Here is a 27846-nt window from a genome sequence, read left to right as displayed (position 1 = left end):
GTCCTCAAAAATCTCTGCTCTTAGCGGCAAGATTTAGAGTATGATGGAAGAAAACAGCCTTCCCACGTGGCGTGTGAGAACACAGCATTGTTTTTAAACTTTCAGGAAGGATACAGAAGAGATTTAATAGTGTCCACCTTCAGAGGGTTGGGGCATTTGGTCACTCTGCCCCATGGAGGGAAGGGGCAGAATTTGTCTCATCTCAGAACTTTCCCAGCCATTTGAATTTTACTGCCATGCCTACGTATTTCTCTTATGTTTTAGAAAAAGCACCTTCTTTAACAATAAGAATATTTCTTATAATAGCAAAGATATGAACTGAGGAAGTCAAAACTGTCACAGGAAGGGAAAAAAAAATGCAGAGCGCATGCTTAAAACACAGTGACTTGACTTCTAAAATGAGTTAGAAATGACAAGAACACTGCCCTTCTCCTTCCCCTGTGTTCCCGTCCTGGGTTCTGTGATCTCCGCACCCTCCCATGCGGACACCGCACTGACCGGCCCTAGCCAAGCAGCCAACCCTAGCTGGTACCCTTCCGCCTGCTAACTGTTACGACATGGGGGCCCGGTCAGGTGGGGGTCACGTCCCAGTTCCCATGCTGGCCAACTGTGAGAGCTTGGGGAAGTCATTTATCCATCCTAAACTAGACTTTCCTACCTGTTAAAAGGAAACCAGGAAAGTTCCCACCCCGCAGAGTTACCATGACGGTAAAATAAGGTCACACCCATTAAGGCATTTAGTGCTGAGCCTGGCACTTGAGAAGAGCTCAGTTAATATTTGCTACCAACACCATAACTGCTTTTCCTAGCGCCTTTGCAGAATCCTGTGCTGCCCAGATCCAGGGGAGCTTACCACTGGCACCTTCTTCCGGGGAACCCGGATGATCTGGACCCTGTGGCTGTTGTTGTGTGGGAGATGCTGGCATACTGTGTGCTCCGCAAAGAACCAAACCCCGCTGGCATTAAGGGCTGACTGCCTTACTGGTTTGGAAGATGAGACCCTCTGCTCACAGCTAGGATGGGCTGGGGCTCCAGCAAGGAGCGAACCCAAGAAACAAAGGATCGGGAGTCAGGAGGAAAGCCAGAGCGTGAAAACGTCCTCATGACAAATATGGCTCAGACGCTGCTTACGAACAGAAAAACCTAACGTCCAGTCAGACGTTAACTGCTCTGTGGCTAACCTATGACCCGAGAAGATTCTCTGCCCACAAACCCACGGCAAAAGTTCACACACATACACATCTTCCTCCCAACAATCTCAAACGAGGTTTTCATGTGAAAGCTTTTAAAACGGAAACCCCCCCGACACACTTGGTTGTTATCATTACTATTAAAACTTGAAAATCATGTTTACAAAAAGGATTACTTAGGAAAGTTCTGTCCAGATTACGGACGGAGGTTTAGGTTCAATGTATAACTCTGGAAAATACTTTTGTAAAAAAGCACAAAGGGGAAGAAAAGGTAAGACAATATCAGAAGTATGAGAGACCAGAATTTGGTCCCTCTGTCCATGGTGGTGTTATCTTCATTTTACCTCCATGCATTTTTATTGAGCTTTTCAAATCCCCTTTGGGATTGTAAACCATGGCTGGCTTTCTCTTCAGGCCGTTTCTGCTGCGAGCCAATGTGGTTCCGGGGCTTGGCACAATCCTCCCACTGCATCCTGCTGGAACTTCTTTCCTTCCGAACACGTCCCTCAAGTAATTCCACTGCCCACCTGTGAATCCCTTGACGAACGCAACACTATTAAATTATCCCTGCTTTTTGTTTTTTTGTTTTTTGCACAAAATCACGATCTTCCCTTATTGGATAGCCTATCTAATTTAAAAATATTCCACGGGTGGCGATCATTAAGTTGGTGACAAACAATAAATGGGAACACCCTAAAATAAACCGCCTTCCCGGTCTTCAATCCCCACAGGCACGTTTCTAGCATGTATTTTCAGTATCTAACTCCCCACTTTCCGGAATCTCTTTAACACGTGCCATACATCAAGCTTTTAACGAAATGTGCCTTTTGTATATTTCTACAGTCTGTATGGGAGATTAAGCAAGAAAGTGATTTTTTTCTTTTCTTTTTAAAGGGCCACCAAGAAACAGGGTTATCTCTACGCACTAGATTAGACTAGATTAGAACCAAGGCAGGGGACCTCACAGAGAACGAGGCAGGCAGAGGCAAAGAGGGGAGGGGTGACGAATGTTCATGCTAATTCCTGACTCTGAAGCTGGGGCTCTACGTTCCCAACCCAGAACAGAAGGCCCTGAGTTTAACATACTTTTTGCTCTAAGCCCTGCCCACCATTCCCTGATGGCCAAACAAAATGCTTTCACCACCTCGAACCAGGTGGCAGGGCTACAGGTTCAAGGGCTTTCGGGGGTGGATTCTGTTTCCCTCCATAACCAAATTTAAGTCATCAGATAAAGTGGTTTATCACTCTTCTCCTTTGCCAAGTCTCTGCCTCCCCCATGGTGTTCCCTGGACTCCCTGAGTCAAGCCATCAGAGCAATGGCTCACCAGTCCTGGACAGGCTGGTTCTTCCTAGAAGATCCCAGGAGCCAAAATCCAAATCAGATCTCACACTGCCTTGTCTTTGGAAGGCTGAGAGGGGAGAACAGCCCAATGGGGGCCAGAGAGAGTGAGGCACCCACAGGAAGGGCAGAGTCCGGTTAGCCATCCACGGCCATCCTCATTACCCAAGTGTGTTCTGGAACCACGGAGGTCTCATTAGACCAGGTGACTGAGCAAAACATGGAGAATATTCCCAGGTCAGGGCTGCTAGACAATGAATGAGCTTCTAGGAGTGGAACCCTCCTTCACGGGATTCAGTGTGTTTAATAACTATTAATGCACCGCCCCAAGAACCGGCTCATAAGTCGCCTGCACCCAGCCAGTCCCTCCACATCTTCTGACCTGTTCGGGTCTCTGGGAACATGCCACTTATCTCAAAGATACCTTATAAAAGATGACCTTGATCTATCCATATCAGCAACCCAGAGGGTGACACTAAAGTCTCAGAAAAACATTACCCTGTGGGCCCTTCTCTGAGGCCAGTGGTGGTGGGAGAGTGTGTTGCACGCACGTGCGTCCCAACCCAGGAGATGGGTTTACCTGTTCACGGCAAAAGTGAAATTTCCATCCTGCCCTATGGAGACTTCTGGCTCCGGAGAAGGAAGACGACGTACTCACTGAAAAACGGACCCACCAAACCCAGCAACAGCACGTGCCTCCTGAATAAACACCCTCAATTTCCTCGGCACCCCCCTCCCCACCAGTGCCCAACTGATGTGTGCAGTCCAGGGAAAGTGAAACCCTCTCTTGAACTCATGGATGTGCAAAGGCTGCCTCCCAACGATTACGGCTGTCCACGCGCAGCCCCGAGACCTGCACAGGAGCTGATGAGTTCACGAGGACACCCTCCCTGGCTGGCCCTCTTGATGACGCGGATTCCAAAGGAGCAGGAGCAGGCGAGCCAGCGGCTGGCACGGTATCCGAGCCCCAGCACTGAAAGCGGGATGAACCCCCGTCACGGGACACAGGGAGACGCAGCTGCCACCTTCCTCGCCCGACCGAAAAGTTCTCTTCTCCCTCCTCAAGCATCAAAATGCATAAAGAGCCTCAAAAAACTCCAGCTTACTGGGACCTGAACACAAGGAATGTCTTCTTAGCTACGCAAGAAGAGTTTTTTTGACTCAAAAAAATAACAAACTGAACTGTCTTGTAACAGTTAAGTCCAGGACAAATTAGTAAATGTCAAGAAGGAAAAACTCACAGGATGAAAGAAAGAAAGAAAGAAAGAAAGAAAGAAAGAAAGAAAGAAAGAAAGAAAATGAAAGAAAAGAAGGAAAAGAAAAAACACAACTCCTCTTGTTCTAAACAGAGAACAATGATGGATTGAGCTGAGTGAGATGCGTGTATGTGTGCTGGGGGGGCGGGGCAAGGGTCAGGGCCAGGGAGATAACACTCGCACGCCCATCACGAAGACACTCCGTGTTACCTGTGTGGGAGAGGAGAGTGGGCAAATACAGCATTGCAAATAACTAGGGAGAACCCATCCTCAAGACATTTGATTACAGGCTCACCTGTCGCCAGGTAAAGGCATGCCTGGCATCCCCGTGGTATTTTCTCTGTCATCAACATATCTGCCGGCCTTTATGGGGCTTTTCATTCCAGCTATAGTCCAATAACGCTCTTTTATCCAGATACCTGACAGGCATCTCCTTCTCCACCAAAGGGGCCGTGCTTATTGTCGGGGTGCTCTTTGTAAAGAACCGCACATCCATTTTAACATATAAGAGGAGGTGAGGTGTGTCAACGTTCCCCCAAATAAATTAATCTCCCAGAGATCCTTTTTCCAGGGCACTGGTAATTGTCCACCTTCCTCTGCTTCTCTTATTCTACTTGACTCTACTAAAACCCAAGTCAACGACATTCCAAATGATGACCCCCAAATAACCTTGGCAACACGGGTGAACGTGACAGGCCGTATCCTGCATGGAACCTGGGTTAGACCAAGCACTTGGGAAATTATGATAAGGGAAGGAAGAAAAGGAGGGAGAGAAAAGGAGAAAACCTAATGTTCCCTTTGGTTACACACAGGGAGAGTACAGGAAGAATGACCAACCGGGGTGGAGACAAAGAAGAAAGGCCAGCCAGCCAAAGAGACATGCAGATACAATGACTAGGGTTGAGTCAAGGCGATGTTAAGGGCAGCTGTATCTTTTATATTTAAGTAAAAAGAAGAGCATTGTAACAGTTTCAGAAAAAAAGATGAAATCATTATGGGCCAACGGTCTAGCTACACCAAAGTGCAGGTTTCCTCCAGAAGGTAGCATTTTCCCCTATCAAAAAAAAAAATAATAGAGATGGGAACACCACTCCCTTCTCCAACTCCTGAGGTCAGGTTCTCAAGATGGTGGCTGGAAGAATGGCCCAGAGGTAACTGGAAAGGAGGGGGAGGGGAGGGCTGGCCAGAGCACCTAAAGGTCACTGAAGGCACCATCTGGCCAGGTTAAGAAGAGTCAGGCAAGTGGCCCCATCATTGCTTCTCTAGAAGGCCCCAAGAATGACAGTGGTGTCATTTTAATAACGACGGCATTCTTGGTGGCAGGAGTCACCCAGTGGGCACCTTTATTCCCCTTGCTCTAACACAATCTGGGCAATCACTTGCACTTCACACACACTCCAAACGCTATCCTCAGCCTCTAAGAAGAATAAAGGGCCGCTTGATACATGGCTTCAGAGAAGTCAACAAGGACCCATTCAGCCCGGAGCTTGGAGCTGGGTTGAGAACAGCCAGAGCCATGCCAAAACCGCGGCTGGCCAACTGGTTCCTAATCCGTGCTAATGCTTGATCCAGAAAATGTCATCGCCACCTGAAGTCCCAGGAGGGGCAGGGCTGGGATTAACCCAGAGTTTCTCGGAGTACATTGCAGAATCACCTAAGGACCTGCTTAAAATACAGATTCCTGGCCCCATTCAAGATCTACGGAATGAGAATCTCGGGGGCTAAGACTAAGGAATCTGCAACTTTAACAAACATCTTGTAATTGCAACAGAGCCGCTGAGTTAGCCATTTTACTTGTTGTCTCAAAAGAAATTCCTCGATCGGAACACAGTTCCCAACCCTTTATTTGTGAACCCTTTCCATTCACATCTGCCTTCCCCTCCCATCTTCATGAACAGAGGAAGGAGTCAAAGCACATCCTGTCCCACTCGGCTTTGCAGCTCTGGTTAAACGCAGAGGTGTGGAGGCTCGATCTCGCCCTGTCTCCCCAAAGCAAAACGACACAAGCAAAACGTAACCACCAAAGACCCGACACGGGGTGAAGAACAATCTGTTGCTCATTCAATATAAAAATCTTTCTACCACCAAATCCACAGCCACACTTGTGAACGATTAACAATAACATATTATATGCATACATTTCTATTTTAAGAATCAGAGAGGTTGAGCCAAAACCCAGTGAAGAAAGACATCATAGTCTGGTTTAAATCAAGCTGTAGTTCAGTTTCATCTCTAGGGCATAAGTTTCTGACCTTGATTTAAAAAAATAAGTCAAAGAGAACTAGAGTCCCTCCCTTTCCAACTAGTGGCATAAGCCTGTCTCAAAAACAGCATTAGATCACAGGGGACAAAAGTGGCCTATGATTCAAAAAGACCGCTACACTTGAGCCTCAAACACACACAAGGGCATCGCCTCCCCGTGTTATTTCCAGTCCTACCGATGAGCTCCCAGAGTCTCACACCGTCATGCTTTCTTGCCTTTGGAACTTGACTCAGTTGACCCCACAGATGCCCCAGGACCTGACTCTCCGAGCCCCAAACACTAACTGGAGAGCCACCGAGAGGCATGTCGGGACAGCTCGCAGAAGTAGATGATATCGCAGCCGAGAAAAAGACCCGAGGGCTGGCTGGGGCGCGGGGGGAGGAGTACATTTCTTCAAACTCTTTATCTACTTTCTGTTACCTGTCTCCGCAAGGGGATGCGCTTGGTCAGCTTGTGCACAGCTGGCTGGCTGCTGAAGTCTGGCTTCTTGGTCGTGGTCTTCATTCGGCACAGGATGACCGTCACCACCATACACGCAATCAGGAAGACCCCTATGCAGTAAATGGCTATCTCCAGGTAGTCTGGGGAAGCCGTAATCTCCTTTTCTCTTACAGGAGCTAGAGTGTAGACCACAGGGGAGGAACAAATAAGCAGGCCACAGAGTTACACGGGGTCGATGCATCCTGGCATGGCTAAACGAATCACAAGGTGATGACCGTCCCCAAGCACAGGCTTCCCAATGACTCAATGCTGCGGAATGGCACGGGCTAAGGGCCTGCCATGCACCTCTCCCAAATGAATGTGAGTAACCAAAGGCTCCCCGCTTGACCACCAGGGCCCAAGGGGCCACTATCTCTAGCCTCAATGGGCCTCTGCAATCCAGTGATCATGATGGATTGGTTGCCTCCAGGACACAAAGGGCAGGCTACAGGGCCACATTATATCAGACATTTGGGCAGGGAAGGGCAGTTAACCACACCTATGGGGGGGGGGGGAGGACTGTCTTCCATGGTGGTCCCTGATGCAAACCAAATTAAAAATTCGTAAATATAAACAATGCCCACTTTTACATCTGAAGAGATGGTAGGTGCCTCACTCTTATTTGGGTAAGCTCTTCCAAAGGAAGATGTGATGGGGTGATTCACCCCAGATGAACACACTTCCACATGAAATGAAATAAATATTCATCTAGTAGGCTGGTCCGGAAAGGTTTCAAATTTCTTAATACAGTGCGGCAAATTATTGAACTAAATAAACAAATGCACTGAATTTAAAGACCAAATTGTCTTTAATATAGAATCATGATGTCCATACCATGGAACGTTTCTAATAGCCCTTAATCAATTACCATTTAAGATTTGTGTTTTCCAAAGGTTATACTGAGGTCACTACAACTTTTCTCTTAAAGAAAAAACAGAAACGGTTTTATGTGTGAGTACCCATCTAATGCCTTCACGTGGCACGTTCTTAGGTCAACTTCCAGTAATATCTGCTCTCTTCTCAGTCCTCAATGGTCATGGAGCTACAAGCAGTGTATTTCCAAAGGGTATTTTTTTCCAACTGCATTCTTAGTTAATGTGCTAGTACCGTCAGGCAAATTGGTTAAGAGGCGCCAATTAGGCCCCTGCAGAATGCAGTACTACAAGTAAAAGCAAGCTCAACGTAAGAGGCATCTCATTGTTTCAAAGCAAATATTCACAGAGCAGATTCACAACAAAAGGGGAAACGGATGCAATGGTATTATTTAAAGCTTATACATTTTAATCGGAAAAATACTTGCAAGACAGTCAAAACTCCCAGCAGCACAGCACATAATGATCAATTTCTTTTGACTAGATACAAAAATAAGCATGCAGGTAGGCACCATACTCTAAAAATAAGGAATTAATAACTGGAGTGGAACATCATGGGCTAGCAAACCAGTCTATGCAGCTTCACAAAGGAAATGGCAAAGAGACAGACGCATCAAGATCGTGATTATCAGGAAAAGCTCGACTAGGACAGAGATGTCGGTTAAAGATCCAGACAGCAACAGTATTTAGGCAACAGGGCTTTGTTGATGTTGATTTCTCCACAGGGCGGAAATAACATCAAGCCCGAGCTGGCAAGAGCATGCTTTGCAGGAAAAGCAAACGGAGGGTCCATTTGGTTGCAACATGCGGCAAGCCACCAATTCCCGAGGTAGGTAACACACTGCTTCTGTACGCCCTGCGTGCCAAGGGGTTTCTCCCCAGGCATCTCAACATACATCCATCTAGTTGCATATCATTAAAAAGAGAGAGTGGAACAACGTAATAAAAGTACATACGGGATTTTAGTGAAATGGAATTGAAATGAGAAAAAATTACTTTGAATTTTACAAAGTAATTTCCACTTCTTCCTTAAGAGAAACGCGGATGGGTGAATTTATACATTGACTCAGTGACTCACTGAAAATATAAGATCCCTTTGGGTTTTAAGGATGAAATTTCACTTGATCATAAATGCGAGTATGGGATCTCATTGTAAGTGACTTTCCAAAGGCAACTTTCTTATCCCCAGGGGATAATTTTCAACATTTTTAAAAATCTTTACGCCAGGATAAAAGGGGCCATTTCTGAGAACAGAAGCTGTGTTAATTTTATAGCAATCAACCAAGAAAAGGGGAAAAACCACGGAGAGAAAGAGCAGTATATACCTGGCAGAACCGTCAACCATGCAGAGTGAAACGATATCCCAATAGAATTGCCCGCCAAGCACGTATACTCCCCAGCATCCTCAAAAGTTACATTCCGAATATAGAGAACCTCAATCTCTTTGTCCGTGGTATTAACACCGGCGGCCTAGAAAACAGGGAAGCAAGAGAAAAGGCTAGACAACACAGGGATGATCGTGGAGGGAGCCGTGGAACCATGAGGCATTGCGCCGGGGGCTCCGGCAGGTGCTGGCCACCAGAAGATTCCGATCGCAGCCCATCCACAAAGCCCACAACCGAGAGACACTGAGCGACACTGAGCAGCTCGCCTCCACAGGCCCGTCACCACACCGGCTTCACCACCTAGACATGCATGCAATCAGACGCATGGAAAAATCAACCCACAGAGATCCGTTCTCTTGGCCTTCGTGTTGCTTTGGGTTTAGGAATGGTTTTCCAAAAGTATAGCACCCAAAAGTCCCAGCTGGGTTCTGGTCCTGTTGGCTGCAGACTCCCACCTTGAGAAAAGGATGGTGCTGAATTATTGCATATAAAGCAAAACCCTGGAGACACGCCCAAGGGGACGCCCGGCACGTCCTTCCAGCCCTGTGGGAACCAACCAGGGTGGAATATGGTGTCGGTTACTGGACTCTGATTTTCACGTTTAACCATTTTGACTCACATGGCATGAAAGAAAACAGAAGAAAATACGATCTTGGTAGCAAAAAAACTGGTTTTTTTTTTTTCCCTTCAATATAAACATTTGAGTGTGAGTCCTGACGAACGAAGAACATCAGCTGGTGCCTTCAAGACCGTCCACATCCATTAAATGGCTTATGCTCCGATTCAGGAGAGCAAGGTCAAGGACAGTATCTCCTAAGCACCCATTACGTAACCAACGAAATGACATCTGCTGGAAAAATGATCACATGCCAATATTTCTCTACCAGTCTGGGGCAGAAGCAGCTATGAATTCTGCTGATAGGCAAATGTCACAAATTCAACAGGCACGCCTGTGTGCGTTTAAAATGCTGATGATGTGCAGTCATGATGGGGAATGTGCAGCCCAAACAAGACACACCAGAAGGAACGACTTAAAAACTGGGTGGGGGCGGGGAGTGGAGGGTAATCTTTAGAAGAAATGAGAGCAAGCACTTTGAACATCGTGGGCATTTTTCCATGGCTGCTGGCGTCCTACCAGCTGCATCACCGAAGAAAGATTATTACGAATACACCAAGGCCACAGAGTCATCCTCTAAGCTGCCTGCAGTCTCCCAAAGCACCAAGTCTTTTCAGCTTCTATATCCAGCCTTGTTTTAAAAAAAACAAAAACAAAAACAAAAAACACAAAACATTGTTACCTTGCTGTTTTGGCAGGACAGTGAGCCAGGCAGACTGGTTGGCCTGCCCTATATAATTGGAGACCTTACATATATACTCCCCAGCATCCGCCTCAGTCACATTGAACAGAGCCAGCACTTCTGCATTGGAACTATTTATCCCCGAGTGCTGGAACAGACACAGGAGAACAATATAACGGCCAACCAGGAAGGACTTTGCACTGTCTAGGGTCCCACCACCAACACACCACCAAAAAAACAAAAACAAAAAAAACCCCAAACTCCATTAGGTCTAAGCAGCTGCCTTAAAGGGTTGTGGGCTTAGACAGAACAAAATAAGCCAACTGGTGGGCAACGGAAGTGACCCGAAGTGACCCGGTGGAGAGGGATGGAAGGGCGTGGTCAATGCCTAGCAGAAAGGACCGTGGTTCCCCAGGCTGGTGATCTTTTTCCAGCTCTTTTGATCACTGGGATCCTCAGCTGGGGAGAATACCTCGTCAGCTGAGAGTCCTTCGTGGAGCTACCTATGGGCAGCTATTCTATGGGAAGACTGTTCTTTCTAAGGACGTTCTCCACGAGCACGTAAATGTGGAGACGCGACAGGCGGTGGCTAAGGAGGGGCTGTACCTGCCTCTTCCTATCACCACCCTGAAGAGCGAGACAGACCTAAAACTTGAAGAGGCTGATGCCATCACCACGTCCCCTCTTCAGTGGGGACTTGCAAGGGACCAAATACGAAATACAAGGAGAAAGAACGTTTCCTTGTTCAACATTTCACTGGTGCGAAAACATTTTCTACAAGTTCATTGCCTACACCACATGTGAATGAATTTCAAAGGCTTAACGCCTTCTTTTAAAAGTAAGACGTAAATTGCTTCTGACAGATGGCTACTCCAATTTGATCCTCACGTCGCATTAAGAGAAGTCGACGTCGGCGTAACCGTAAACACCGGTACCACGCCTCGAGCTTACAAAGCTCTTTCAGTGCACGCCATCACGTGGATTCGGCACGGCCACCCCGGCGGGGAGACGGCACCACGATCCCCATTTTCATAGATGTGCAGCTAAGCCTTAATGTCTCGTCTGATAAACAGCTGAATTATTCGGACTCCCCCTTGAATAGCCCTTCCACTGGCCTGCTTCCCCACCCCCCACCTGCCCCTTGCAATTTTGCCAGCGAGCCTCATCATCTGCTAATTCCCTACCACACTCTCTACCGGCCGGTCAAGGAAGAGAATCCTCTTCTCACAGATCCAACGGGAAATCAAAGAACCCGTCCCCACGTCCGCGACGGAGACCCCGGGGTGGGTCCCTTCGGATTCAGAAAGTCCTCACCTTCAGCACCTTGAGGTAAGGCAGCCCGTCGGGCCCGTATTTGCTGCCGTTCTTTTCTACATGTTTGATCCACTGAATGTGGGGCTGGGCGTCGCTGTACACTTTGCAGACGAACTCCACGTCGCCCCCGACCACGGTGGAGGCGTTGGCCGGCAGTCCCGCTTGGAGGATGGGCCGGTGTGGCGATCGCTCTGAGGGGGGGGGCATGGGAAAGAGGGGGAAGACGAATAAATAAGTTGTGCTGTCCAGAAGGCTGTTCGTGAACACAAGCCAAAAAGGCCTCAAGTCTGCTGGCTGACTCCTTTGAAATAACACCGCGGCCCAATGCATAACAAAACCGACTTCAAAGGAGACTGCTGGAGCGCGACCCTTGTAAAAAGAATACTTATTTAGAAAACAGAAAGAAGAACTTCTGATATCTCGAGTTATTGGTTGTCCGTGGCCACCTACCGAACAAGGGGAAAGATTTTATTTTGACAATCGAAAGGACACACGGTGGGGGAACGGGGGCCTCTTCACTTGTCCCACGTGGGATAATATTGGAGACAGAGGACACCCATCATCTTACACCTGCAAAAGTTGCTCTTCAGTTTAGAGGGGGTCTCTACAGAAATCTTGTAGAGGCAACCAGGTCAAGGTACATGAGAAACTGCAGGCAAGAGCCCTCAAGAATCTGGTTAACAGACCAGCCCGTTGCATGAGCCTGTCCACAAAGGCACTAGAATCACAAGCTGGCTGCCATCTTGTTACATGGCAGTTCGGTCAGGAGCCATACATACCCAGCCAGCCAGCCAGCCAGCCACAAACGTACCATCCCACCCCACATACCTGCACGTACAAGCCACCCTATCGGTCTCCCCACAGTGCAGATATCACCGCCTTTAACCCCCAACTTAAAAAATGGCCAAGGGAAAGAAGGAGATCCCAGCCAACCCAGCACACCAAAGATGCCTCCACCCTGCACCTGAGTATCCCTGTGCAGTGGACTGGAAATAGCAAATTAGAATGATAGATATCTAAACCCTTCTCTATTTGGGCCTTTCAGATTAAAATATCATTTGGTGGAATTTGCTGGACACAAGCCAAACCATGTGTAAATTGATTTTAATGCACAAGTCTGCTGGTCTTTAAAAACTTAAAAAAAAAAAAAAAGGAAAGGAAAGGAAAGAAAGAAAAGAAATGCTAGCGGGTTACTCTTAGCACATTTCATTCCAAAATCTCCCATCGCTTCGGAGACACCTAAGCTTTCACATTAAAAAGATAAGGATTTCAGAGCCTCCAAAGAAGTCATTCATTTGCCGGACATTACTCTGTCGGCTGAGCAAAGAACCCAGAAGTCCTACTTTTGTGGACAGAAAATCTCAAAGCTAGGACACCTCCAAACATTATCAGAAAGCCTCACCCTTCGGCTGACGTGCCATCCCCGTGATGGGCCTCATGGCGAGCCTCCCAGTCAGGTGTGGCTGCCAGCTAGATGCCAGGGACACCCGGCATGAAGCTGGCAGGGGCAGGGCTGCTTTAATCCCGGCTAGCCCCATCCATGGGAGAAGAACAGAGCTAAATGCGCGCACACACACACACACACACACCTCATCACGCCTCCTCCCACGAGGCTCCGTGGGAGGGGAAGCGGTCCTCTGGGCTGGATACTGCCAGCCAAGCTCACAAAATCCACTCCTTTCCACATACCTCATATGGAGGCGGTCTACTCTTTCCCGCAGAGAAGTGAATTTTAGGTATCAGTTCATTCCCTGGCTCAGTTTTCTGGTTTTGTGTGCGTGTGTTTGTGTGTTTTAAGATAAATATTTACAGTGGACCTAAATATTTATTCTTAGAAACAAAGGTCCTATAAAATCTTAAATGTCATAAGCCAGATCAACTGAATTTCAAACCAAGTTCTCCTTCTTAAACATACTTGTTTCCAATAAATCGTTTCACAAGCAAACATTGTGCACGTAATACCAAATAATGATGCCCTGGGAACAATGAGCGCTTTCATAAGGCCGACATCGCTGGCCTGCGCCAGCCTTCAACAGGGAATGTAGTCACTGGGGCGACACTGGCAGGGCCCATTCCCGAGCTGCAGCCTTGTTTTACTTGTGGTCAACGTGCTGCTGCGTTCCAGTTATTAAGTTATTCCATTGCTATCCGGACTATTTTCACCAAGGGGGGAAAAAAAAGCCCCTGCGATGGTTTAATGTTATTGCATTTGCAAATTACAGCGTACCAAATGTTACCGCTTGCAGTCCTGAATGTATCCTTTCAAATTTTCTCACCTTATACAAAATAACCTCTTAACCACCCCCACGTCCCTCCGCCCTTTCTCACTTTTGGTACAAAAACTGCAAGTCGGGATTGCTCTGTAATCGAAACCTTACACCGTCTTCCAAAACTTATTACAGCTGCCTTCAGTATAAAATGAAACCTTAGAGAATGTTATTTAAAATGTTTTTAAAAAGTCAGTAGGCCTCATGTTTCGTTTCTCCACATCAGGCTTTGATTTCCTTTGCAACCTTATTCTCTGCCCTTAAACAAGTCAGAGACCAGGCCCCAAACATCTTGGAAAAGGTCCCGGGATGCCAACATCTGCAGAGCTGTGCTTCTTCTCAGATCCTTCAGCGATCACTCCTCCCTGGTGTCTGTCAGACCCGAAAGAACAGTGATCAGCAGGAAGGGGATGACAGAAATTAGAACTCCTGTTCTAACTTCTGAAAGGGGGGGGGACAGGGTGTGGGCAGCAGCTCCCGCAGAGATGGGACCCCCGTGGCCAGCTCCCCAGCAACAGGGAAGTGACAGTGGGCAGGAGGACCCCCTTCCCCAACAGCTAATGTGCTCCTCCCCGGAACCTCACCAGGCCCTGGGCAGAGCAAACCCCTCAGGTTCCCAACACTTTGGGCAACAGGCCAATATAAAAAGAAGTCAGTGAATTATCTCTGGGTTACGGACGAAAACTCAAGAGCTGGCCCATCTCTCGGTCTTCTACGTGATAACGGAAATCACAGCTTCTCTACCAGGAAGGTTTACGGTTTTAGGCAAGGTTCTCTTACAGCACGTTTAACTCTCAGATCTTACAGAAAACAGATTTTTCTCTTTCCAGAGGCAGTAAAGTAAATGTAAGGAAAACAGAAAAGCTGACGAGCAGCTCAACCCCTGCATCCTCACTGCGATTCTGAAAGTACACTTTCTGAGAGCAACAGGTTGCCGACAGACAGTGTGCAGACCCGAACCAGGTCGAGCACCTTTAAAGGAGTGGCTCTCGGGCCCCTGTGCGAATTCCAACTTGAGACAGAAGGGAACGAAGCCCGGCGGGCGCGGTTGCTGCCGATGGGGCAGTTGGCTGCCCGGCTGGAATGAGGTTCCACCAAATCGATGCGTAGTAAACACAGACTGAAGTGCTTTAAAAACACATTCTCTCCCCCGCGAGTTCTCTCTCTCTCACTCCCTTTTGTCAAGAGCGCCAAGTGAGTCCACTTTCCTAAAACAGAAGGCCCAGCTGCTGCAAGTCTGAATTTCGAGACTGACCCTCTCAAGTCCTGCTCTGACGCTGGGAGCCACAACCAGAAAGAACAGGCGGAAAACAGCCTGCTCCGTTCCAAGAGGTAATTATTGAGAAAGAGAAAATACCTGAGTGACAAAGAATAAATCTTTGTTAATTGACCACTGAAACTTTATAACATGCCAGTCCTCCTCTGGACATAATAATATGCTTGGCTCATAAGAGATCTACAACTTTTGCTCTGACATAGCAAAGGCCATAAAAAACGTCCACAGAGCAGAGAGGCCTCATGTCTACAGGCTCAGTAAATACGCATCCCGGGGATCAGAAGGAGACCAGGTTCTTAAATTACACCTATAAATTAATCAAGCCCAGAGTTGCTGGTTTCCCAGCACACATTGGTCTCCTGAGTATTTCTCCCCAAAAGTTCAGCAGTGCTTGCCACAAAGAACCATTTCAAAGCTGTTCTCTCGGCAGCAAAATACCCAGAGACTCGAATCATGCGGAGTGCCAAGTATTGATCTGGAAACAGCACGTCTCCTGCTCTGGGGCACTCATTCATGTAAGGAGTGTAGAGAACCTTGCCTGCTCTGTCCTTAAATTGAAATCAGAATTTAATTACCCTTCCTTTCCAAGGGGCAACTCCAAGGGGCTGAATAGGGAAAGAACGTTCTACGCGATTTGGAGGACAAGTGAAAACAACGGAGAATTCTTTTTCTAAAAGCCTGGCCTCGCTTGTTTTCTAAAGAGTAGGTAGTTGGTTGCTTTTGTTGCATAAAAAACTCACTAAACCAGTCAGCGAGAGGGGATCAAAGCCCTCTGAAGTCGGAGGAGCCCAGTAACCTGCCAGAGACCTCACACTAATTGCAATTAGTAGAATGAGTTCATTGCCTTGTCAAGACTCTACCTAATGCACTCAACACAGTCAGGAGAGATCGAGCTGGGTTCTGAGTTTTGTTCTCCCTACATATTCTCCAGCCTCTAGAAATCGGCACAAAAGACGATCAGAGCTAAAAATGATCAGTAGGACTGATCGCTTTTAGAGATTGGACTCTTTTAGAAAGAGTCCAAGTACCAGTAGCTGGTATTCTGACTTGTCATCTTCTAGAACAGGTGGAGCGGCCTGGGGTACTGAACACCCAGAATAACTTTAAAAAAAAGGAAAAAACGCCTTTTTGTAGAAGGTCACGGTATGTTGCGCTCTCTCTGTCCCAAGCTTAGCTGAGCCTCAGTTTCCTCCTGTCTGGACATCTGACCCTGAATGTCTTGCGGAACTGGGCTGGATGGGGATCCAGCTGCCTCCAAAACATCCACATTTTTCCTACGGAGAGAGCAAAAAAGTCTGCAGACCAGGCCTGTTTGGGGAAAGCCACGGCGGCTTCCCTCCGGCGCTGAAGTCCCTTGGTGACTTATGGAGGCTGCACCATGTGAAATGCTAGAAGGAAAACACCACTAATTCCTTTGTGCTTGCTCGATGAGGTGGAGAGCGGAGTGAAGTGCTGGCCGCGGCCGGGCGGCCTGGGAAGACCAAAGCAGGTGGAGGCAAAGTGCCTTCCCTAATTAATGTCATCGACTGTATTATGTGGCTGGGGGCTGAGTGGCTTCTACCAGCTGGGTGTCAATTTAGGTCTTCTCGGGCAAATTACCGGAGCCGGGCTGTGTGTTATTTACACCCCAAATGTTTATGATACCCTGAGCTCTGTGCCTTCAAAAGTTAAACCGGAAACGGAAGACTCTTCGATGACCACAAAGTTATGTCCAAGTGAGGTTCAAAAATGCCTTTCCTTTAGTTAAAGAGAGACGTGGCTTCCGGGAGATGGAACGTCCTGGGCATAGGCGCTGGTGATAGTTGCATAACCACGAGAATGTATATTTCATGCCACTAAATTGCACGTTCAAAATTGACTCACATGGTACATTCTGTTACATATGCCTTGCCACCATTCTTTTTAAAGGGAGACGCGGCAAAGAGGACATCATCACAGGGTGAACAAGACCTACTTCTAGGGTCATGGAAAACCTGTCTTCTCAGTTAAGTGTATTGACCTTGTCCAGTTTACCGAGGGCTTTTCTCTGTTCTGACACAAAGACTCCGCACAAGGGCCCTCCCTGTCTTGTGCTTGGTTTTCACACTGACGTAAAGCTCAGACGTCAGTGTCCCCAGGCTCGCTCCAGTGGTGCTGGGGTAAACACAGCTGAGCACGGTCACACTGGGAGCCACATCACAGAGCCTCAGCACCCCGCCACTCGTCACAGGGGGTGCAACATCTTTCAGGAATCTAAGACTATCAGCTGGTGTCTGCATAGCTGGGTTTCCTCCACGGGAAGAGCATGCTGGAAATGTTTCTTCAAAGTCCCGGAATGAAACATACCTTTCTGCTGAACTCCAAAGCAGAATGTCTTCTCTCAAATGATTTGCAGAGAAGCTAAAAATCAAGTCACTGGGGAGTCCCCAAAGACAGCAGCACTCAAAATGAAGCTCTTTAGGTTGCAAATGTTTCACTGACATCAGAGAGGATCCAGTTAGCCCAGCTCTAGAAATCTATCCCAGAAAGAGACTCACCCAGGTGGCCACCGAAGATGTGTGCAAAGCTTGCCTCTTTTGTAACTGGAAAACAACCTGAACACCCACCCAGGGGAGAAATGATCAAACAAATCACACTACATCCATGACACAAGAGCATACGGGTCACGAGTAAGAATGAAATCAGACATGGAAAGAAGTCTACAAAAATAACGTTCACAGGTCAATCAACTTCCACCATGAAAAGGGCTTCATTCTAGAGGAAGTCTAGAAAAATCTATCACACTAATCTCTTCGAGGCTTTATTTTGCTCCTGGGGTGGTTCAAGCAGAAGTAAAAGTTTTCAGCCCAACTGGCCAACGAGAAATGCCTCCCTTTGGTACAAACTACATGAGAAGTTAAACGATAAAACCTTATTTTGTTTTCTTAGCGGCAAACTCAGACCCTGAACATAGAAGTGATTCCGGATACTCCTTGCTGTCAGCGTCACTTACAGAGAAGCGTCCAAATAGTCCCCCAGCCCACGAGAGGCTCCACTTCTCACTGTCTGAGCCTGCTGGGATGCCTCAAGCCAGCCTGCAACCCAGCCCACTCCCTACTGCACCTTTCACAGCCAGAATGGTTTTGTTTCCTTTGGCCAAAACGTAAAATGCAAAGGACTGAATCCTTTACTTTTCAGCCCCAGTCCAGAGTATACATTGAACCCAATAAAATGAGGACTTCCTTGGGGCACCTGGGTGGCTCAGTCAGTTAAGTGTCCGACTCTCGATTTCGGCTCAGGTCGTGATCTCAGGGTTGGGAGATCGAGCCCCATTTTGGGCTCCGTGCTGGGCGTGGAGCCTACTTAAGAGTCTCCTTCCCTCTTCCTCTGCCCCTCCCCCCAGCCCCAACCAGCTCCAGTGCCCTCTCTCTCAAAAAAAAAAAAAAAAAAAAGGAGAGACTTCCTATTTCAAAGAAAGCACAACCGCCAAATGATCCTTCTGGAATAATATCCAACACCTGTCTTGCAAAATATCACTTTCAACCTGATACGAGGGGAAACAGGTCTGGTGCACAGTCTGACCTGTTGACTTGTATACTTATCTATGATGGAAAGGATTATGGGAATCCTTGTGTGAGAGAACCCTCTGAGGGGGGAGGCTCTGGAAGAAAGACAGAAAAAGTAGTTTTATCAAGAACCAGAAATCTCCACCCCTATCTATCATCATCTCGCTGTGGCAGTTTTGGGGTCTTCTGTGCTGTGACACAAGAACGCCAACAGGATGTCTCAGTCAACTGACTGCCACCCCGTTCTAAGGGAAGAGGCGTCCATAAAGGCGCTCTGGTGGAGGCATCATGGGAAGAAAGCTCAGGGCATTTCTATATTGACATTTTAATGACAGTTGACCTAATCCTTCCCAACCGGGTTCTTTTGGTTTATAAAGGTGACTGGAGTGTTCGGAGAGGAGCTCTTCTGAAGAGGACTCGCTTCTTGTGAAGAACCAAACTCCAAATACAAGTCAGGCATTAGGAGTGCCTGGGTGAGCGTCTGCCCTCGGCTCAGGTCATGACCCCAGGGTCCTGGGATCGAGTCCTACATTGGGCTCCCTGCTCAGAGGGGAGTCTGCTTCTCCCTCTGCCTCTGCCCCTCCCCCACTTGTGCTTGCACTCTGCTCTCTCTCAAATAAATAAATAAAATCTTTAAAAAAAAAAAGAAAAGAAAGAAAGTCATGCGTTAAACTGCTTTTCTTCTATTATTCAATTCAGCGTGTGCTGACGGAGCTCTTACGAAGTTCTAGCCCATTCCCGGGCACGGCGACTGCCAGCAGTGCACTCAGATCTTCATGCCAACCCTACTCACCCACACTCGGACAGTCGCGGCCTTCTCTGCGCCCCCGGCCCTGACCGATCCTACCACCAAGTATGGTGAAGAGACCGTCTTCTTACAAAAAACTGTAAGAGCGTCACTTGTCTGTGACACTTCCACATCCTCTCTGCCCACACCATAGACGCGATGCCAAAGAGGAGACAGGAGATCAAATATTAGCCTAGCCTTCTCCGCAGCCACCTCGGCCGGGACCCCTGCCAGAATCCAAAGCAATCAATAAGGCTTCCTTCTTCGACTATGGGGCAGAGGGCAATTGATGGCCTGCAGAGAACATGGCAAAGTGCTGACACCGTGAAGCCCTGACACGGCCCGTCCGTGCCGGCGTGCGCCTGCGCCAAGCTCGGGACCCAGCACGCAAGACACCCCCTGCTCACAGCGCCGGGAAGGACTGACTTCCGGCGGGTCTCGCTCCTGCGGGAAAGCACTTACTTGCCGATCAGTACCTTTGCAGTGACGTAGCTACCCACTGACCGGCTTCTGCCCCCTGGAATCCCTGTTGTGAAACAGGTATAAAAATCTGCTCTGTAGTAACCCAAAGCTCGTTAAACGGTCGCTCAAAGGAAGTTTTGAAATCTCGGTCCTGGAGGAGAGAAGAGGACGGACCACTCCTTTAACCAGGGCTGCGCTGAGTGCACGAGCCTCGACCTCTCGATCCTAAAGGAGGTGTGGGACCGCCTAATGGCAGTGACTAACAGTCACGTCCATGGTGCTATTATCTAAAAGCAACGCCCCTACGACCTCACCACCCCCCCACCCCAAGAACAGGAGGCGGTCTTTGCCCCCCTGCTTTACAGACGAGGGAACTGAGGCTCAGAGGTTCCACGCCTTTCAAGGCCATAGAGCTACCCAAGCTGGAAATGGAACGGGAACCCCTCCATCCTGTAATTCGCACAAGAGCCTCCAGACACGCTTCCAGGAAGGGGTGGAGTCCCACGAGGTTGGACACAGTAGCACGGGGTGGGAAGACAAGGGGGAAAGGGCTCTGGAGACACAGAAGCAGCAGCAGGACTTTGCTTCCTCAACCTGCCCAGTTCCGTGATTCTATGGTAACTACACAAGCCTACTTATTAAGGTGCTCGCTGTGCCCTATTACCGAGCATGGCACCCCAACCCACTGACAACAGGGGGCTTTCTATCTCCCCGGGGCGAGATTTCACCACTCCAGAGCCGGCATGCAGGACCAACATCAGGGTAAACACACCACGTCTTAAACCCAGAGCAAGAGAAGGAAAGGCTTCGTTGGCAGCAAGAAGATGAAAACAGAAAATCAAATGGGGCCCGGCCAGGAAGCCTCTAGGTCAAGATGCTTCAAGTTCAGAACCGCCAGGGGCTCTGTGGAGCTGAGGCCGGTAGATGCCAGGGAAATGCACGAGTGTGGCAACTCTTGAACATGAAACGTGAGTGTTCAAGGCATTCGAGTCTCTGGATGAACGGTTTCATGTTTAACGCTGCCTTCCACAACAGCCACCCCTCATCGAACAGAGAAACGAAAGCTTTGTCTAGAAGCCCTGGTGTGATAGAAATGAGGACAGAGAGGGGGTCTTCCACGAGGAGCATGATCCCAATTCTGACAGTTTCATTAAGAAACCAACCAGTTAATCAAGGAGGCCACCACTTCTTCATTTACTTAAATGCTACTTTGTTCCAAACCCCAAAAAAGACAAAAAAAAACAAAAAACAAAAAAACAAAAAAAGGTCCAAAATCCACCCTGGAGAAGTGTGGCCTGCCTCAGTCCCTCTTCTGCTCAGGGACCACACTGGAAGCTTTGTCTTCCCAGGACAGAGGCTACTCCAAGCAGTAAACAATTTATGCAATTTCTCCTTCTCCCACTGGGGACAGGCTGCCAAAAGCTCAGTGCCAGGTGTCAACCCCACAGCCAGGCTTATCAGTCAGTGCCTGGAATAAAAGACTCTTCACTCCTGAACACACACCGGAGGGGGGGTTAGCCCCAGCACAGATTCCTTCGTGCTTTCGGGCTCCGTCCCATCATGTCCGGAGCCCAGGTAGAGCAAATTTATGTCAAGGACTAGTCGACGGCACAATTCTGCTCTGCCGCCGAGCAGGTGAAGGCTGGTGAGGAGGCCTGAGGGACCCCCACCCGGCCGGAGGTGTGCGTGGCCGCTGACTGGCTCCCAGCCATCCACGGAGACCCTGTCTGGCGCTTACAGCTCTTGTCGCAGGGGAGGACAAAACTCTAGAAAGCCGGACAAGGCATGGCTGGCCTCAGCAAATCCAGAAGCACTGCTTCCACCCTCCCCTGCACTCTGCCCGCAAGTATCCAACGCCAGGTGAAAAGCTCACCATTTATCTCATGGTCTCCGGGATTGCAGAATTGGGACAGCCAAAGGGAGAAAAAGTTCATAAATCAAAGAGAAGGGTCTCTATGAGTGAGGAGGACCGACTGGTCCGTTCAATACTTTCATCTCTCTCTCTCCCTTGTTCTGAACATGCGGTGGGGGTAACAGCAGCACCTTCTCAGAGTTTAGCAGCGGGACCTACGGGTCCACACCATGGGACACCTAAACCGAGATCTCCGTGTGCAGCGCCCGGAGCCCTGGTTTCCAGAACACCTGGGTGGAGGCCCGGGCTCGGAGGTTTTCTCTAGGTCCTTGGCAAATAAATCCCTCATCCGCCCGCCCCCCAACCCCAACCTGATATTCCTCAACTATCAGTGGGGTGAGAGGTGAGGGTGGAGGCCAGCTTCAGGAACCCAGAGCTCTCAAACAACACGATCCTCTCCTGCGACTGGATGAATCCTGGGACGGCCGTGACGCCTGCGTTAACCAAAGGTATAAACCCAGCAGGACACGTGAACGGCAGCCACTGGCCCTTTCTGTTGGTCTCAACATGGCATTCGGTTTATTTAACAAAACTTCTGATGGAGTCTAAGGAAAGCTACTAAAAATGCATTTTAGGGGCGCCTGGGTGGCTCAGTCGGTTAAGCATCTGCCTTCAGCATAGGTCATGATCGCAGAGTCCTGGGATCGAGCCCTGCGTCGGGCTCCCCCACTCAGCCTGCTTCTCCCTCTCCCTCTGTGCTCGCTCTCTCTCTCAAACAAATAAGTAAAATCTTTTTTAAAAAACAAATAAATAAATAAACAAAAATGCCTTCTAACTCTCCAGAGAGTCCAGGTTTGAAGGGAGAAACCAGAATTTGTTGCTGGCCACCTGATGCCAATTCGGTGCTATTTTTTTTTTTAATCCGTTAACCCAAACAGATTCCTCATAACCACTGTAGTGGGTTGAACTGTGACCTCCCCCCCAAAAAAGATAAGTCCATGTCCTCACCCCTAGAACCTGTGAATGGGACCCTATTTGGAAGCAAGGTCTTTTAGTTAAGGCTCTTGAGATGAGACCATCCTGGCTGGAGGGCGGGCCCTCAATCCAATGACAGGTGTCCCTGTAGGAGACACACGGGGGAGATCTGAGACGCAGAGAGGCAGGCCACCGGAAGACAGAGGCAGAGACTGGAATGACATGTCCATAAGCCGACGGCGGCCACCAGCCACCAGAAGCTGGGGAGAGGCGTGAAACAGACGCCCCCCTGAGAGTCTCCAGAAGGAACCAGCCTCGCTGGCACCCTGACTTCCAATGTGTGGCTTCCAGAACGGAGACAGAACCAACGTCCGCTGTCTTAAGCCATTCAGTCCGCGCTCACTTGTCACAGCAGCCCCTAGGAAACAGACACAACCATCACAGGAATGAGCTCGGTCCCATCGTTCCAACGTCCCGATGAGGCCGGAGAGGCTCAGGAAAGGCTAACGGACTTGCTGCAATTCACTCGGCGCCCCCGCGCGCGGCCCTGCGGCCCTGCTGCTCTCTCCGCGCCGCCGGGCTGCCGTTCGTGGACGTGAACGAGTCTCGGCTCCTTCATTCGCAGACACGAGGGCTGTGAAACCCAAAGTTACGGGATGTGTCCCAGGCTGCGGCGTCTTGATGGCAGAGCCGTCAGAGCCCCGCGCTTCGGCCTCCTTTCGCTAAAGAACCGGGGCCAAGACCCGCCACCTCCCGGGGCCAGCTCTGCGAGGGGAGCCTGGTTTACGAGAGTCACAGTTACCGAGATGTGGAGTTTCACACTAATTTTCCCTTGCAAGTAAATGGCTGAAAAGTAATGGTGTCAATTTTAATGAGGATCAAGCAAGGCTCCTAAAAGGGCCCCCATAAACGAGAGCATTTCCCTCACACGCAACAATGGCTGGCTGTTTAATTCCAGCACACAAGAATGTCACTTAAATTACACGGCTTTTACATTCAAGTGCTTATGGGCATGCCTTTCCAGGGAAGAACCTCGGTAAAAAGATTCGCCCATTTTTGATGCTCCGTAATATCTGAACCGCAAGCCTATGTATCATAGCAACAAAATAAACCCTCGAAGAATGTGAACGAGGACAGGACTTCACTTTCGCTGGGAAAGAGTCTCTGATGTTCTGTGAGACGCAGCTGTAGCTGGGAAGCCTGTTATCACGTGGCGGTATATTACACTTGGACTGTGGGCCACCCGAAGATCGTTGCTCAAGCCTGATCCCTTTTCTTGCCACTTGCTGAGATGTTCAGGACGCCCGCCTGCCAATCCCGTAGTCTGCATGACACTCTCGAGCTGACTCAATTCTTATTTTGTGAGTGCTTCTCAAAGCAATTACTGGGCTTTTGAGCAAAGATGAGAGTATCTCACACCTCCATCTTTCCTGAAAATGTCTTATACTCCACTGACTTTTGGCTTCTATTTATAAAGAAGGTTCAAGGCTTGGAAAATTATTAGGGGTTGAGCTTTAATGGATATTCCCAACCAGCATTGTGTCATTATTGGCCCACGTCTGGCTGGGCAATCTCCCAAATTTGTGACATAATCAGGCCTTTCTCTGCATTACTCCATACGCTCTATGCTCCCTCTACATTACAACACTGAATCATACGCTCTTTTCAACAAGACTGATTGCCAGGGGATTAACATTAGACAGCACAATTCCATTATTCAGCAGCCTAATTCAAATCCAGCCCTAAACTGTAAGAGACATTGCAGGGCTTCACAGAGATGAGCTGCCAGAGAGCTCAAAGGAGAGGTGGGGTGAGGGGCTTTTGAATGTTTTACATAACAACTCAACCTAAAACCTGCTAGGAGCCAGAGCCCATGGCTGAGGTGGCCAAGCTGACTCCCGATTCCTGGACCGGTCCCCAGCGCTCCCCCAGGCAAAGTTAGAATCCCCACGGACCGCTACAACACGATTATTTTATTCGCACCCTCAATTGCTTGGTTTCAAAATTAAGTATTTAAGAACTTTTAGCCCCAAATCTTTCTTTCCTTAAATAGAAACACTCTCACGTCACATACAGGAGATGGGAGGCCCAATGTGAACTCCACGTTGTGTGCTCAATCAATAGATTTATGGCACCTCGATGCCAAAATAAACGTTCACATTCACTTCATTTAACCAAAATCTATGTAATTTGGTTAATCAAGCTTTCGGGAGGTGTTCTCATGGTTCTCTGGGCAAATCAAATCGCTATGGAGCCTCTCTTCAAAGAGTTTCTAGTTTCTTGAAGGAGAAGAAATGCCCACATATGAAATAATACCAGGGACACATGCACAGGAAATGATGGAGGAAAGTCTTTGGCTCATAGACGTGGGGGCAGGCATGAGTCTGTGGAGTTACATACGGTCACATTAAGGCTAAATCCATCAGGGAGAGCCCGGAGTTGAGACCTTTAGCAGGAGCTGGCAATCCGGTTCGCTGACCCCCAGCCAGGACTCAAGGTCAGGTGGTGATCCCGAGAGTCCAGGTAGATGACAAGACAGAGAAAAGACGGACTGTACAAAGAAAAGATCTTAGCCCACCATCCCTGCAGCAACGAGACATCCTCAGCATTGCCAATCCTCCAAAAAGACAGAGAAACCCTCTTTCCTTATCATTTACAATGCAACAGGCAAGATGGGAAGAAGTCTGAGTTCCAGGACAAGAGGCTCATGGTCTTAAGATATTTAATTAATAGCCTGGCAATCTGAGCACTTAGATATTTGTTTACAAGCCCATATACACAGTTCCCTTTTCAGAGAAGAAATTGTTTCTAGGGACAAACGCTGAACGTACAGTAGCGAATGACTTTCTCCTGATGGAAGTGAAGGGCGCCTTGACCCTGATCTGCCTCTAGACAGCTATCAGCTCAGTCATTGTGATACCTTTTCCTTTACTCTTCAGCTGGCATAATAAAATTGCCCTTAGAACATGTTGCCTCTCTTTTAAAAACAAACTTCGAGGGGCTCCTGGGAGGCTCAGTTGGTTAAACATCCAACTCTTGGTTTCAGCTCAGGTCATGATCTCAGGGTCTTGGGATCGAGCCCCGTGTTGGGCTCCATGCTCAGCGTAGAGTCTGCTCAAGATTCTCTCTCTCCCTCTCCCTCTGCCCCCCACCCCCTGCACCCTTCCCCTGAACACACTAACATTCTTCAGAGTAATCTCAGCTTCCAGTATGTCAGCACTTTTCATACCATGTCCATTTTGCACAAGACATGAGAGAACCAGGAAGATCACACCAAATACATAAAACGTGGCTTGCTGGGAAAGAGAACACTGTCAAATGACAAAAGAATCCTCCAACAACAGCGCGTATTTAGAAAGAAGGAGAATGGGGGGCACCTGGGTGGCACAGCGGTTAAGCGTCTGCCTTCGGCTCAGGGATCGAGCCCCACATCGGGCTCCTCCGCTACGAGCCTGCTTCTTCTTCTCCCACTCCCCCTGCTTGTGTTCCCTCTCTCACTGGCTGTCTCTATCTCTGTCGAATAAATAAATAAAATCTTTAAAAAAAAAAAAAAAAAGAAGAAGGAGAATGGACCAACTCTCCTTAAACCACGGGGAGAAACAAGACTCACTTTCGCAAGGTCACAGGAGTCAAGCTGGCGGACAGCCGCCCCTCTGGGAGAAGCACACTCACCAACGACATCGAGGTGGTATGTGTGATTGATGGAGCCGTACTCGTTCTCTACCACACAGGTGTAATTTCCTTTGTCGGACGGGACCACGCTCTCCATAATAAGGCTCCAATGCTGGTTTCGCACCTGGGAAGATCAAAGTAAAGGTGCTTATTTAACAATCTTAGTGAAGAATACCAGGTATTTGCTTTCTTCATTTAAAGAGAAGTTGAGGGAGACAAGGACGGTAGAGAAGAATCACCTGACTTCTCCATTTCCCTCATACTAAGGATGCAGAATGGAGACAAATGAAAACAATCATTATCGTCAAGGTGAATGTCTAGCACTGGGATACGGACATGTTCAGATATGCAAGTGTGCGGAGTGGGTCTCTCACAGTCGTGGTTTGAGGGTTCTTCCAGGAGCTGTCAAATGGCCAGGGGAACTTGCACATTAGCCTACAACCCTATCAGTGTCTCAGAGCAGACAGGCTGAAGGTTCTCACCTACTAGGAACCCTGAGGCCCCACGGCACCCATGGACTATTTATCGCCAACCCCCACGAGCACTTACTGTATGCCAGGCACTGCTCTGAGCACTCCATCCAGCCTTAGCTAATGTGATTCTCCCAAGATGCCCACAAGCTAGATTCTGTATTGTTCCTGGAGCCTTCCAGTTTCTTTCCCCATGGTCCTCAGATGCCGTCTGGAAGTCTCTAGAAGTTTCAACTGGGAACACAGGTCTGCCCCTCCCATCTCTGGCAGTGGCCGACGAGATGCTACATATTTCTGAGAGATATACTCAGAATTCCAAATATGGGAGCAATGAATCCTCAGGAAACCTAAGTTGTATATCTGTCTGCTTACAAACTCCTTGAGACTTTTCAAAGATAAGCAGCACATGTGAAAATAGGTTAGTGATTCCCACCCACAGGTCTGTCAACATGCAAACAGACTAGACTCCAACATTCCCACCTTGCTTTGAAAATATTTTCATCAACTCAAACTTTCAAGCAAGCATGACTTTTCCTTACAAAGACCAAAATGCAGATTTTTATCTTGCAGGTTCAAGGATTTAACATTTTCTCCAAATCCAAGTCATGTTTTAAAGGTATTTCGGGCAAGGCACTCTAAAGACATGGAGAGAAGGAAAAAAAAAGAAAAAAAAAAAGCCAGGGCCCTACCAGTCTTAACTATGATTTCAGGAATTTCAACTGACCTTCTGAATGATTCCCTGAGCATTGCAAGTGTTTTCTGCCTTAATCACATAAAAACCGATAATACCATCAGAGCCTCTGCAAGCACACGAGTGAGTCAAGGAACTAGAGAGTAAAGAGAGTCATCTCATGAATGCTCCATTATAAGAGCGGGAGGGCAGAGCAGCTGTCCACTTTGAAAAGCAGCGCCAACAGAGGTAAGAGGTTATCACAGCCTGTTACCAACCAACGCGTGTGTCACGTCAGATGTTCAGCTCTGCTTAGAGCCACTCTCACAGGGAGCAGCCACTGATGCTGAGTTCAAAAACGAGACCACTGCTCATCACAGACAGTCCTCTGCAGGACCCCGGGGGTGAGGGCTGGACTCTTCACTGAGGACAGGCACTGAAGAATGAGTGAGCTCTGGGCAGACAGTCCCTTTGTTCTAGCTGCTGTCCTCACA

The 27846-nt window shown here is 48.4% G+C and overlaps 1 protein-coding gene across 1 annotated transcript in view; it reads right to left on the bottom strand.

The window, feature by feature from the left end:
- FGFR2 (fibroblast growth factor receptor 2) overlaps nt 1-27846 on the bottom strand; it is a 96947-nt gene that overhangs the window by 25210 nt on the left and 43891 nt on the right. Inside the window, 4 exon segments of the mRNA XM_008685213.1 lie at nt 6448-6665; nt 8726-8870; nt 11398-11588; nt 26213-26336. Of these exon segments, the coding sequence (XP_008683435.1) occupies nt 6448-6665; nt 8726-8870; nt 11398-11588; nt 26213-26336 (678 nt within the window).

This window comes from Ursus maritimus, unplaced genomic scaffold (genome assembly GCF_017311325.1).
Source record: "Ursus maritimus isolate PB19 unplaced genomic scaffold, ASM1731132v1 scaffold_7, whole genome shotgun sequence".
Classification (NCBI taxonomy): Eukaryota; Metazoa; Chordata; class Mammalia; order Carnivora; family Ursidae; genus Ursus; species Ursus maritimus.
Note: the sequence above shows the minus strand (reverse complement) of the source record. Positions and strands in the feature narration are given on the sequence as shown.